The sequence below is a fragment of the Gastrolobium bilobum genome, unplaced genomic scaffold, assembly GCF_033153095.1.
Source record: "Gastrolobium bilobum isolate Gb01-03AN ecotype WA unplaced genomic scaffold, APGP_CSIRO_Gbil_v1 utg7510, whole genome shotgun sequence".
In the NCBI taxonomy this organism is placed as follows: Eukaryota; Viridiplantae; Streptophyta; class Magnoliopsida; order Fabales; family Fabaceae; genus Gastrolobium; species Gastrolobium bilobum.
In genome coordinates, this window is record NW_026897090.1 from 229,708 (window position 1) to 242,692 (window position 12,985).

General features: G+C 34.1%; 1 protein-coding gene across 2 annotated transcripts; it reads right to left on the reverse strand.

Annotated features, from left to right (window-relative positions):
- On the reverse strand, nt 1–10,280 carry LOC133304058 (cyclin-dependent kinase E-1-like). Of its 2 annotated transcripts, none has more exons than XM_061504027.1 (16): nt 9,988–10,280; nt 9,508–9,618; nt 8,953–9,056; nt 8,828–8,870; nt 8,596–8,694; nt 8,116–8,185; nt 7,401–7,495; nt 7,240–7,273; nt 7,054–7,138; nt 6,814–6,891; nt 4,673–4,720; nt 3,585–3,617; nt 2,466–2,574; nt 1,072–1,275; nt 916–982; nt 1–462 (listed from the first exon to the last, which is right to left on the reverse strand). In XM_061504027.1, exons 1-15 carry the CDS (start codon nt 10,219–10,221, stop codon nt 917–919), a joined length of 1,413 nt encoding a protein of 470 aa, XP_061360011.1. In that variant the 5' UTR covers nt 10,222–10,280; the 3' UTR covers nt 1–462; nt 916. The 2 variants fall into 2 exon arrangements, with proteins under 2 accessions (XP_061360011.1, XP_061360010.1); XM_061504026.1 differs by having other exon boundaries at nt 879–982.
- Nucleotides 10,281–12,985: the final 2,705 nt, after the last annotated feature.

The following is a 12,985-nucleotide window of genomic DNA, read 5'->3' on the forward strand; positions in this document are numbered from 1 at the left end:
TACCCGAAAGTAATCTTATTCCACGAAACACAACAATTCCTTTCGATTGAGGCAATACTCTACAATGAATACATGGTTACATATAATCAGTTAATCTCTAAAAGTTCGATTTTGGCGAAAAACTATATGATATCTAACATTTGATCTTGCCTAACATCTGTAAGAATACAAGAAAAATGTACAGGTATAAGCGAGATATACATGTGTCTCCAGTAGCTCAACCATTTCCCATGTTTGTTCCCTTCCAAGGGCTTCATTGGTGCTCCAGCAGTATAGTTCATATTATAGCATCCAGATTCCTGTGCCCAATGCAACAAATCTTTGACTGCAATTAGAAAGAGTGAGGTCCCCAAGCATGAAGGCAAACCATCGGAGCTTCGGGGTCATGAATTTTCCTGAATGAGCTCAAGTTCAATAGTGTTGACCCCAAATCTATCTTCACTTGATCTCTAAGAGCACAACCTAACCATAAGACATGGTAATTCAGCTTTATTGCAAATATAGAAGAGTCATCTAACTACTAGTTCAAGTATGCCAAAAGGTCGAAAAATTTGACAGGAAAACAATTTGCTGTTCGCCAGAACTCACATACCACAAGTGACTCTTGAAGAAGTGAATCAGGCGATGCTTAATTTGCAGTTTCTCAAATACTTTGCAAGAATCATAGTACGATAATATAAGAATGTCATGTTTCATTAAAATTTTCACATGGAACTCTCATGAATCCCAATTGCCATTAAAATCGCTCACACAAAACATAAGAAAATCAGTGACACCTGATTGCCCACATTAAAGGAATTCTCCCAATTTTATGAAATGCCTAGTTTATCTCTATGACAGCCACCACCATCATAACCAAGTGGAACACCTGTATTTACCTTATATACCAATACGCTGTGGAACAACAGGATTCACCTTATATACGTCTTGACTTCTGCTGTGGAGGGTATCCTGGCATCCCCATTTGGTCTTTTCTTCTTAACTGTTGAAAAAAAAAAAAGAATATGACATTCACCTTAGAAAGGGAACAAAAAGTTAAACCTCTGCCTCCTTTTCCAATAAATACCAAACCTGTTGCTGCTGTGGAACACCTCGTTGCATTGGAATGCCACCAGGGTTCGTTCCACCACCCATCCCTGCCTGAGACGTGAGATTATAAGCTTGCATTGCTTGATGAGGCATTCTTTGCATGCCAACAACATTCACTGGCCGTGGGACAGATCTATTTGACACATGACCACCAGGGATGTTGCCAGAAACTACAGCTCCAGATGCCTAACTCGAGATTAAGAAATATGCACATTCAAAAGCATGAAGTGGAAAATGTTTACGCATGTATGTGCTTAGTTATGTGCAAGTATGTAAATTCAAAACCAATATTTACCAATAACCATGAAACAAAAATTTCAGTAAGGAACCATAGTATATATTGACAGAAGCCACTCGGTATATTATTCATACACAGTTAAGTAACCAAATCCTATTAAATATAGCAAAATCGTTGAAAATGTTCATAATCTCAAGGCACAATGTAACTGAACCTTATTAATAACAATTATTACCGATATATTTTCCGAATTGAATCCCCTTAAAGTTTTATAAAATGGTCAAAAAACATGGGTCAGCCAAGGTAATTCGTTTTATCCTCTCCTTGAACATCACATGCAGTTACATCAGCAAAGGTTCATTTTCTTCTATAAACTTGGAGGCAAAAAGATATGCTACGGCTAGGTTATTATTTTGTTGGAAGGTGATAGGAAGATTTTCATAGAAGTGCAAGGAGGAGAGTAACCCTGATTAACCTTAATTCACTAAAATTTACAAATCCATCTATATCACCTAACGGACATCCATATCATCTACAATTTCTCTGTATGTTATCGTCTATATGTTAATACACCAAACTTTCATGCAAATATTGTTTAGACGGATGTGGCAATATTGAGCTTTATAGAGAGGACGCAATTCACTATTTCACCCACCATGTAAAGGGGCTGAACCCAAAGTCGAACTGTATGTATATCAGGGTTCAAGAGAACACTTTATACATAAAAAAGATGGAAATAGTTCTTCACTTGTCTAAATGTGCACTACTATTTCAATTCCAAGTACAACCTTAACCATCTAAAGTTGCACATCATCCTTCATTTCTCTAATAGTCACTGCTCTCTCTATTTTAAACCCATAATATGACTCCACAAAAAGGAGAGATTTTATGTACTTTGGGGGAGTACTACGCTGTTTGGGTTAAACATGATATATTATTAAATTAGATCTGCACGACAGTTGCTAAACTATTGAGAGCATTACTCTAATACTCTCAGAGAATATAAATATCTTCCACAAAAAGACGATTCAAGGACAAAGTTGAATCATATCCTTTAGTTCTGATATGCCCTGCTCAATGAAAATTTTAAATATTCGAGACTTCAGTTTCAACAGGATTTCTAACTATCATTGCATACCAGCTGTGAAGGTTGCATGTTGGTGGTCCCGTCAAAATCTGTCGTTGTGTCCACTGGACGTGTGGGATAATTCACAAATGACTCTCCAGGTTGGCAGGGTACAAGTGCACTGAGCATTGATTTTACAGACATTTCTAGTTAAATAAAATAGACCATGGTGGAATACATGCTTAATGAAGACCAATACACACACACATATAGGATTTATTGTTTCTCATGTTGTAAAACATGGGTCCCACACATTTTTATGGTGTAGGAAGTAAATTTATCTCCTACAACATGAGAAACATTAAACCTATATATATATATATATATATATGGAAAAGAATCAACTCATAGAAATGTGAGAATGACAAATCTTACAATCAATCATAGCTATTGATCTATTTATATCTATTAGATATAATTTATTGGAGATCAATAATCAATTAATGGGCAAAACTTATTAAATTGTAATTATTAGATACAAGTTGATCAACGGTAAAGATTGAATGTAAGATTCGTTGTTTTAAACTGGTATATATATATATATGGGTTTCTCTTTTCTCATTTGACATGAGATAACATCTCTCATGCTATAGACACAAAAAGTGATAGGTCCCACCACTTGTTAAGAAAATAAAAAATAAAAAGAAGAAAACACGAATTTCGATGTCTCACAACATAAGAAAATAATCTTCAACAACATGAGAAAATGATTTCCCTATATATATATATATATATATATATGAGATCTATTAATCTCATGTTGCATGAGATAATTATCTCATGCAACAGAGACAAGATAGTGGGGTCCACTACTTTTTCAAAAAACGAAAAAGAAGAAAAAATAGTAGACCCCACTATTTTGTCTCTGTTGCATGATATATATATATATATATATATATATATATATATATATATATATATATATATATATATATAGAGAGAGAGAGAGAGAGAGAGAGAGAGAGATAACATGGAAACTATGTGAATATTATTTATTTATAAATCTTGCAATCAAATCTTTAAATCAATGAAAAGTAGCCAACAATGCTAGGAAAAGGTTTTATCCAATGAAAGATTAAGGGAAAGACCTAAACAGAATAGCAAGAGGAGAAAGGAAGAAAAAGGCCTTACTTCCGCCCAGGTAGTGGTTCAATTTTGAAATACCTGGCAAACAAAGCATAAGGATGCTTAAAAATTAATAGTTGAAAGATGCAAGAGAACTGATCACATAACCAACAAAGATGGACAAACAAACACACACACATGTGTGCGTGTATCTATATAACATGAAGGTACAGTGCCTAACATAATTAAAGAATCTTTGCATCGAAGGCAACAATCAATTTTTAAGCTTTCTCTACCATATATCTGAGTCACATTGATGAAGTAAAACTGCATCAATATCAAATGTCCATTACCATCAAAATCAGGGGTCCAGCAACGTTTTGCAAGTTCTCACAATTTAGCATACATGAAAAAAATGAAGAAGGCAAGTCACTAGTTATTATGAAACAATCAGCACACTAAGTATTTGAACACATGACAGGGAATATCCGACATGACCAATAGAGCTCTCAGAGGAATTGACTGAAGAGCCAGGCAACTTCTAGGAAAATTATAAAGTTCTATACTTGGTTGACAAGCTATACTCACTGAACTGACTAACGGTTGCAGCATTGATGTGGTGAAAATGAATATTATACCCAGTGGCAAAAAGGAAGTCAAATACATACAATGATTTTTTTTGCGACTGAAACCTAAGTGGATAAAAACAATAAACTCGCTCTGAATCGGACTAGTCGCGAAGTTATGAACTGAATGGAATATCTTCAAAAAAAAAAAAAAATTCACATGAAATTCTTTAACTCAGGAGCAGCTGGACAACCTAACTGCTCTTTTTTCAGTAAACAAATTAGTTTAGGGAAAGTTTCTGGACTTATTATGATGATGACTACAACAATCTGCTTGCTCACACTCAACAACTTTTGCTACTTCTGATCACAATATATTGAACACAACACTAAGATGGTAACCACATCATTTTCAGTACACCTTCAGAACTAGGCCATATCAAGAAAATAAAACATGCAAGGAAAAAATGTGGAATCTTGTCTAGATTTCTATAAGCAGAACAACAACCATTATTAACGAAATAAATGTTAAATCATCCTTTTCATTGCTAGGAATGTAGATTTCATTCACAAATAAAGAAGTCTTACTCATGGTCCAAAGCTTGTGCTGCTGTTATACGCTTCCGAGGATCATATCTGCACATAAATACACAAGCCATATTATCATAAAACAAGCCATGAGCCTATTCCCATTCCACCATCTTTGCAGTGAACTAAATATAAGTTATTGATGATGGTTAAAAGGGGAAATCAAACTTCTTAGATTGCTCATAATAAAGTTGGTTGATTTATTGTTTCAGCCTTTCAGGTGACTCTTTCTTTCATAGAATTAGGCAAGAGGAATGAATGGGTAAAAATTCAAAATAATAATTAAAAAAAAAAAAATTACCAAAAGTTATCTTTTTGAAAAAAAAAATTCCAAAATGGAATTGTTTGCACAAGTGGGCTGGCCACATGTGCAAAACGCTATTTCACATTTGATTTGCATGACACCACTTGGAATAGTGCCTTCCATATTTTGAAAAAGTAAGAGTAAGCAGCTGCCACATGGCAGGTACTTAACCCCTCCCCTCCAAGAACACACGTTAATATTTTCATGCTGAATCCAATGGTGAGGTTAGACACAATGTTTGGATATATCCTCCTACGTTAACCATTAAAATGCATTCATGGATTAATTAATTGACACAGGTACCACCCATTCAATTTCATTCTTTTTATTGGAAAAACAATTGCAACAAACTTAATGCACTATGTTCTAGTTGAACTTTTAATTGATTATTTCATATATGGAAGTCATTTTTTCCCCCATCGTGTTTGAGTTGAGGTTATAAAGAACCTTGGGATACACCACCCCAAAAGCTAGCTCAAAGGGTGGGAGTGCCCAAGGCCTTATAAACTCCACATTAGTTGCTCTTCAACCAATGTGGGACTATATATCTCAACACGCCCCCTCACGCAAGAGCCCTCTTGGCTTGAAGCGTGGATTATGCAACAGGCCCAATCTTTGGTTTACCTTTTTTTGTGCTTCCACTTTAAAGTGGAGGGCGGTGAGGATCGAACCTCAAGCTCTGATACCATGTAAAAAACCTTGGGATACACCACCCCAAAAGCTAGCTCAAAGGGTGGGAGTGCCCAAGGCTTTATAAACTCCACATTAGTTGCTCTTCAACCAATGTGAGACTATATATCTCAACAGAGGTGCACTCCACCTTTAAGAGGATGTTTTCCAAGAGGAAGTTATAATCCTCCTTTGGCTGAACGCGTGATTACAGCAAATGGAAGCTCAAACAAGCCTATTAATCAACCATCCATTCAAGAATTCATTAAGTCAAATTCTTTCATCTAATGATATTTAATTATGAGAAATGCAAATGCTACAAACAAGCATTCATGAAATACAACTGGGGAAGATGCTAGTTCACGTGCCGTCACATAAAACACCATGTGGACTATTGTCTTCCCAAGATGTTGCCATGTGGCACTCAGAACAAATTTTTTTATGGGGAGATGCTATCCATGTGGCTTTGCACACGTGTATGAAACAACCCCATTTGGGTTTCTTGTTTAAGTCTGACCATTTTATCTTAATGTTCTTCTGGTAATTTATTTATTTATTTATTTTTACTAATTTGATATTAACCCGGAATGAAATTTCGCCCAATAGCCCTAGTTTAAAGAATCATGATAATCCTGTACTCTGGAGAATAAGAATTTATCATGCAGTGATTGATATCCTTCTACTTATTTAGTGTAGTAGAGATGATCCTTGAAATCATTCTCGATATCAACAAATCCCTAGGAAAAAACACTCTTTTGCGCCTCAGATGCTGAATAATTCACAAGAAAAGCATTAACCCCGCAACCTTTATCAAATGGGGATATTGCCACATATTAATTCTGCTAATTGATTATAGTAACCACCAGAACTTAAATAAGTTCAAACAACAAAGAAAGGGGTAGGGCTAGAATAGATTGAGGGTGATGAACTTTTGCACCATAACTATAAAGCAACAAGAACAGGAACAATAGGTGATGATGACAAGGTTAGAAGTAACAAGTAAGAAAAATGACAAGTATATAAGGGGTGCCACTACAAATCACAAGTATATAAGGGGGCACCACTCCACCCTGGGTTCAATTTTGCATCACTGAAATGTGGGGGAAATACAGCATATTTTTGTAGGCATAGCAAAATATTTCTTAAAAGCCTAGAAGGAAAAACTTACTCAAGCATCTTTGACAACAGGTCATATGCAGCACTTTTTGGAGGTAGGTGCACAACATTATAAAGGCTAGTGTTGTCACTGTTTGCAAACAGCAGAAGAACCAATCCATTAATTTCATGAAAAAAATGATTAGTTTCGAGGAAGAACAGGCAAGGAAAGGAGAAAACAAAAGATTCACAAACTATGGAAATAGGTCTATCCTGCATATATTTTTATAAACACATTAAATAATGATCTTACTATTTGTGTCCTTGTATATGTTGCATATCTTGTTGCCAATGGGGAATATTTGCTAAGGAAGGCCACTTTTCTAATGTGGGATGGCCTGGCACAGTAACAATGTCCACTGATGTAGGTCTGGAATATCATCAAGAGAATGAACATCCCCCAGCAGGGAAAAAGAAAAATAGTAAGCAAATAAATTACCTAAAACCTTGAATATCTTGTCAAGTTGATCGAGCTGCACAAGTGGAATAAGGATTATTCAAAATCCAAAAATGACAAGGTAATACTCATATAGAGACTACATCTATAACAACGATATTCAACTATAGAATCATAAAGCTGTAAGTAATAGCATCAAGTACCTGAAAGGGATTTGGTGTAGCTTTGACTTCTGCACCTTGAAATAATGGCTTCAAGGTTAACAACTCAGCAAAAATGCATCCCACAGCCCACATATCTAAATTATATATAAGGAAAAATGACTGGATCAATGTTAGAATTAGATCATAGAATCAGATCATACCGACACATTTAGCCATGATATAAAGTTGACAAGTCTATCTTTGGATTATGTGTACCATGCTCCCCAACATCCACGTGGACAAATTCAAATTTGAAATTTTAGTTATAGCATGTCAAAAGACGGAGCCTGAATAGTTAAAAAGTTGCTCCCTTGTGACCGAAACATCACGCATTTAAATACGGGAAATAGCCTTTTTACAAATATGCAAAGGTAATACAGCGTATAAGGATTGCCCTCATCCCTTCCCTCGCTAGTTAGGGTTTAAAGAGGAAGGGGGGGATGTGATTTATTTATTATATGTCAACAACTTCAGGGATAGCAAAAGTAACAAGAATCTTGTCATGAAAACAGTATATAGGATAAAAGACTTGAGAAATACCCATGAGATATTAATAACCAACAAGTAAAAATCTTAAGTCAATCATAAATTACACTGGCACATACGTGCAATCACTTTGACTGGAAAATATTAGGAATATATATATATATATATATATATATATATATATATATATATATATATATAAGAAAGCAAAACTTAAATTGAAGGATACCAACAGCACTGGTATAATGTTTTGCTCCAAGAAGCAACTCAGGTGCACGATACCAAATGGTTACAACAACCTGCACGTTGGTATTTTACACATTCAGGAATCTAAACCATCAAATATATGAAAAGTTAAAATGTGGTACGAGTGCATAGCTAACTGAAGGTTAAAGATGCTAACAAGCAATCCATGTTTAATCACTCAACATGTGGGGAATAAAAAAACATAAGGTTGCCAACAGACTACCCAGTTCAATAAGCTAAACTTTATATGAACAACAGTATCTATCCATCAGCTTATAGCAGAAAGCTGAGATGGTATAAGCCTTTAATGTACTCCTACTTCCGGTAACTTATGCTTACCCAGATTTTGGCTTCTTAAATACTAAGAACACCATATTTAGTCAGAGAATATACATGCAGAGTTCTCAAATACACAGATGATAGATACAATGCACGTGGATGACAATGAAAAAGGTGCTCGTACCCCATTCTCAGATAATGGCTTCAGAGGGGCTTGATATATCCTTGCAAGTCCAAAGTCAGCAATTTTAACAATCCCATGTTCCTCCCCTTCACCCATAACCTGTTCATAGAAAGTTCGTTAAAGAAACAAGTGCATTAATCAAAAAGGGACAAATTAATTTGAATCCAAATGTTTACTTATATTAGTGAAAGGACTAATTATATATACAGTGGTAAGGTGGCCAAAATCATACCAATATATTTGATGGCTTTAAATCTCGATGTATTATCCAATTACTACACGAAAATATAATATAAGTCAACATATAAAGAAAGGAAAGAAAATGAATCATCGCTAACTTTACAAAAAAACACTCACCCATGCAGATAGTTTAGTCCGTTGAGCAACTGCCAGAGTATCGATTTAACAGTGTACTGATTAATGGAATGGTTGACTTTGTCCCTATGATGTCTAATTATTTCCTGCCATTCAAGATTGCAATCTTTACACTCAATAACTAGAACAAGCAATTCCTTGCTACCTATATATGTCTCGTCCCATAGACAATTCACAAAATTTTCAAAAACACTGAAATTATACCTATTACAATAGCATAAAATCCATTGCAAAAGCCCATAATATGCGTATAATACAAGATGCAACAATCACAAGCAAAACTCACCTCACTAAGTGAGAATGTCAAAATGCGAGATAAAAAATATAAAACCTTTGAAAATCCAGATATCTGATATTATATATAGCTATCATGCGCTCATGATAACAACTACAGTAAGCATTACAAAGCTAAACTATATAGCTAATATCCGCAACTACACATTTTGATAAATTACAAAATAAAATGAAAAATTCAACTCAAGTGCCCAAGTAGAATGACATTTTGACAAAGGACATGTTTTACAATCATATACTCACATAAAGGTCATGTTCGGCATAATCGAAAGCTAGATACAGAGACATGTCCACATGATTGATGTGAACATTCACAAGCTTCACAACATTCTCGTGTGTTATCTCCCTCAGTAACTGCAGCATCAAATGAAATCGCTCGAAATCAATCCAAAGCATCAAAGAATAAAAAATAAAATAAAATAATATAAAAGGCAACCTCCGCAACGTTTCCAATGACTAGAACAACATAGAACTAGTTAAATTTCCAGAGTCGAACAAGTGCATTAGCATCACTACCTTAACCATCATTCACTAATAAAAAAGAAAAAAAACAACAGAAAAAGGCATTTCATTGGAAATTTGAAATGAAAACAAAAATATTCCAATAGTTCAAGTGAGTTCGATTCCGAATTTAACAACTTCCTTAGTCGCAGTTAACCAAGCAGAGAAGATTTACAAAAACCAAAAAAATAAAAAAAGAATAAGAAGAAAGAGAATAAATACCATGATTTCACGGATGGCGGTGGGAGAGACACCATCGCCGTCCTTAGATTGCTTGAATTTCTTGATGGCGATGGATTTTCCGCGATTGGTGGAAGACTTGATCCGAGCAAGGAAGACGAGACCGTAGGTGCCTTCCCCAATCTTCCCTATAAGATCATACTGTTGCAGCCACTCTGGCTTGTTGCTGTTGTTGTTGGAGCGGTTGCCGGCGGTGGTAGCAGTGCCGTCTCCCATGGCTGCTTCTCCTCTCTGCGTTTCGTTCACGATCTCAGTCGAAACGGGAAAAACCAGCTTAAGGCCCTGTTTGGATGCAGCTATTTAGATAAGTGCTGCTGCATAAGTAAAGTATCATTTTTAAATAATAATAATTATTATTATTATTATCTGCATGAAAAATAACAAAAGCGAATTTTTCAGGATTTATTAAAGGAAAATTCATACGATATTTTTACTTTGGGTTTTATAAGAGTTATGTCGTAGGAAAAGTGATTGTGTTATGTTATAGAAATTCGTTTTGCGTGCCGGAGTTTTTTTTTTTTTTTTGCTGCGGGCCCCACAAAATGTTGTGAGTGTAAGAAATTTTTTGTGGTCATGTTAAATGATAGATGATAAACCCTTTTACTTTCTTTAGTAAAAGACGAAAGAATACTTTGCTCTGCCCTCACCACACACCTCCGTCGATATTCTTACTTTCTATTGGATGGACTATGAAAAGAGGAAAATAAATATGAACAGATGGTACTATGGACAAGTAAGTTTATTTATTTATTTATTTATTTTGAATTTAGGAGAGATGAACTATTAACATTAATAAGATTAACACTAAGATTATGTGTGACGTACTAATAAGAGAATCTTGATGCAAAACCTATCAAATTTGTTATGTTAATACAATTATGTTATGATATAAATTATAGCGTGAAATGGTTAATTATTGTATAGCTACATTAAATGCGCTTTTTTACTAAATTTTGTAAAAATATTTTATAAGAACTTAATTTTATAAACTAGTGTTTGCTGGGGGATAACATCATAATTAAGTGAATAATGATTTAAAATAATTTCTCAAAAACTATTTTTAAGATAAGGTTTTTATTTAATGATAATAGTTCAGTTGGCGCCAGGAAACTAAACACATGAGGATGAGAGTATGTGTTCGATTCTTTCAGTATTATTTTTGAGAGAGATTTAAAGCTTTAATCCTGGAACCCGTCCCGAACGGACTAATCACAAAGCGATGAACTGATTGAAATATCTTAAAAAAAAGATTTTATATGAATTAAATATTAAATACAATATTCGGTGCTATAATAATAAGAGTTGAATTTATTCCACTTTGTTGGTGTAAAGAAAAATGTAGACCATGTTTGATATATTTTTTTAAATTAAGAGTTATTTTTAAGCTAAAATTAAAAATAAAAATTTAAAAAATAAAATTAAAAGTTGTTTGTGATTAAATATAATTTTTAATTTAAAAGTTACTTTAAAATTAAAAGTAAGTTGTTTGGTAAAATAATTTTCATGAACTCTGTTTCTAATTAAAATTATTAAAGAGTATTAGAAACTCCTATTATTTAGATAAATACAAATATCATAGAGATAAACACAAAAATTTTAAAGTTGAAAACTTTAAAGGAGAATGTAGCATGCCCCTCATTAATTAATTAATAATCATTTTGCCCCTTATTGAAAACTATCTACCAATCTGCCCCTCTTTAATCGATTAACTTGAATATTTAATCGATTAAATGGTCAAAACTGAAAAAAATAATTAACTCGAGATTTAATCGATTAAATCTCTCTATTTAATCGATTAAATCTCTCCAGATTTAAGCGAGCAAAGCAATCATTCAATCAAGGGCGGACCTACATGGGGGACGTGCATGGGCGGCTGCCCCCCTCTAAAATCTGAAAAAATGTCTACATTCCCAAAAAAATATATAGTATATTTCATTTTTCATAACTGGTGGGTTACTTTAGCAAAACTAGTATTGTGTGCCCTTTGGATCTGAAATGAGTTGCATTAATTTCATCTTGTTGATGATCAGTACAGTCTTTTTGTTCAAAGCTTTCGACTTCACTTTCTGAGTCTCCTTCTTTTGCTTCATTTGATACCCAAAATCTGTTAGCATGAGAAAGAAGCTTGATACCTATTTTCCTGTTGTGAGTATTTTCACTTTCTCTTTGTAAAGTTTTGATCTTTTTGTAGTTTCATGTTGTTCGAATGCTCAAAAACCAACAGAAAGTGAAAGAAAAAAATGGGTATAAAATAATTATAGTTTGCAATAATTTTTGGAATTTGTTTGTTTAGCTTTATGGTGCTTGATAACTGAAGTATATGGGTCTGTAGTGATGTGGGCATTATGAAACTTTATGATGTTAGTTTTAGGTGCTCGCCTAATTTGGGTTCTATGAGTTTCCCCTTCTTTTTTGGATTTATTTTTGTTATGTGATTATATTTGTTATTAAAATTATTTAATGGGTGCATCTCTTGAGACTGCTGTACATGTTTTTTAGTTTAAGATTGTGATTCTCTTACTTTTCATTGTTGACATGGCACATGGCAATGAAGTAATTTATGTTAAATTCGTCAATTTAGTATACTTGTTAAATTATATTTTATTTAAAATTCTATAAGTTGGATTTGTTAAATTTTTGCCCCCCCCCCCCCCCCGTTTGTATCATTTTCTGGGTCCGCCACTGCATTCAATCCTGTTGATCCTCCTTGTCCCGTATGTGTTCAGTCATTGTCTCTCCCACCAGAGCAGAACCCTAATTACAGGTGATCTTTCATTTTGTCTTGTATTATTTCGTAAGCGACAACGTATCCAACAGCTTAGCAGAAGAAATGACTTCAAGATTAGTATTTGAGCGATTCGCAAAAGGGGAAGAAAGAAAAATTGAATAGTCCATAGTATTTGAGCAGAAGTAATCTTTCATTTTGCCTTGTATTATATGTTTTCAGTTTTCACCTGCCTTATGGTGTTCAACCCAAATA

Coding starts and splice junctions, on each gene's coding strand:
- LOC133304058 (XM_061504027.1), bottom strand. CDS start 10,221: ATGGGAGACGGCACTGCTACCACCGCCGGCAACCGCTCCAACAACAAC. Junction 7,496..8,115: donor ACATTATACCAGTGCTGTTG/GTATCCTTCAAT, acceptor TATATAATTTAG/ATATGTGGGCTGTGGGATGC. Junction 983..1,071: donor GTGTTCCACAGCAGCAACAG/GTTTGGTATTTA, acceptor TTTTTTCAACAG/TTAAGAAGAAAAGACCAAAT.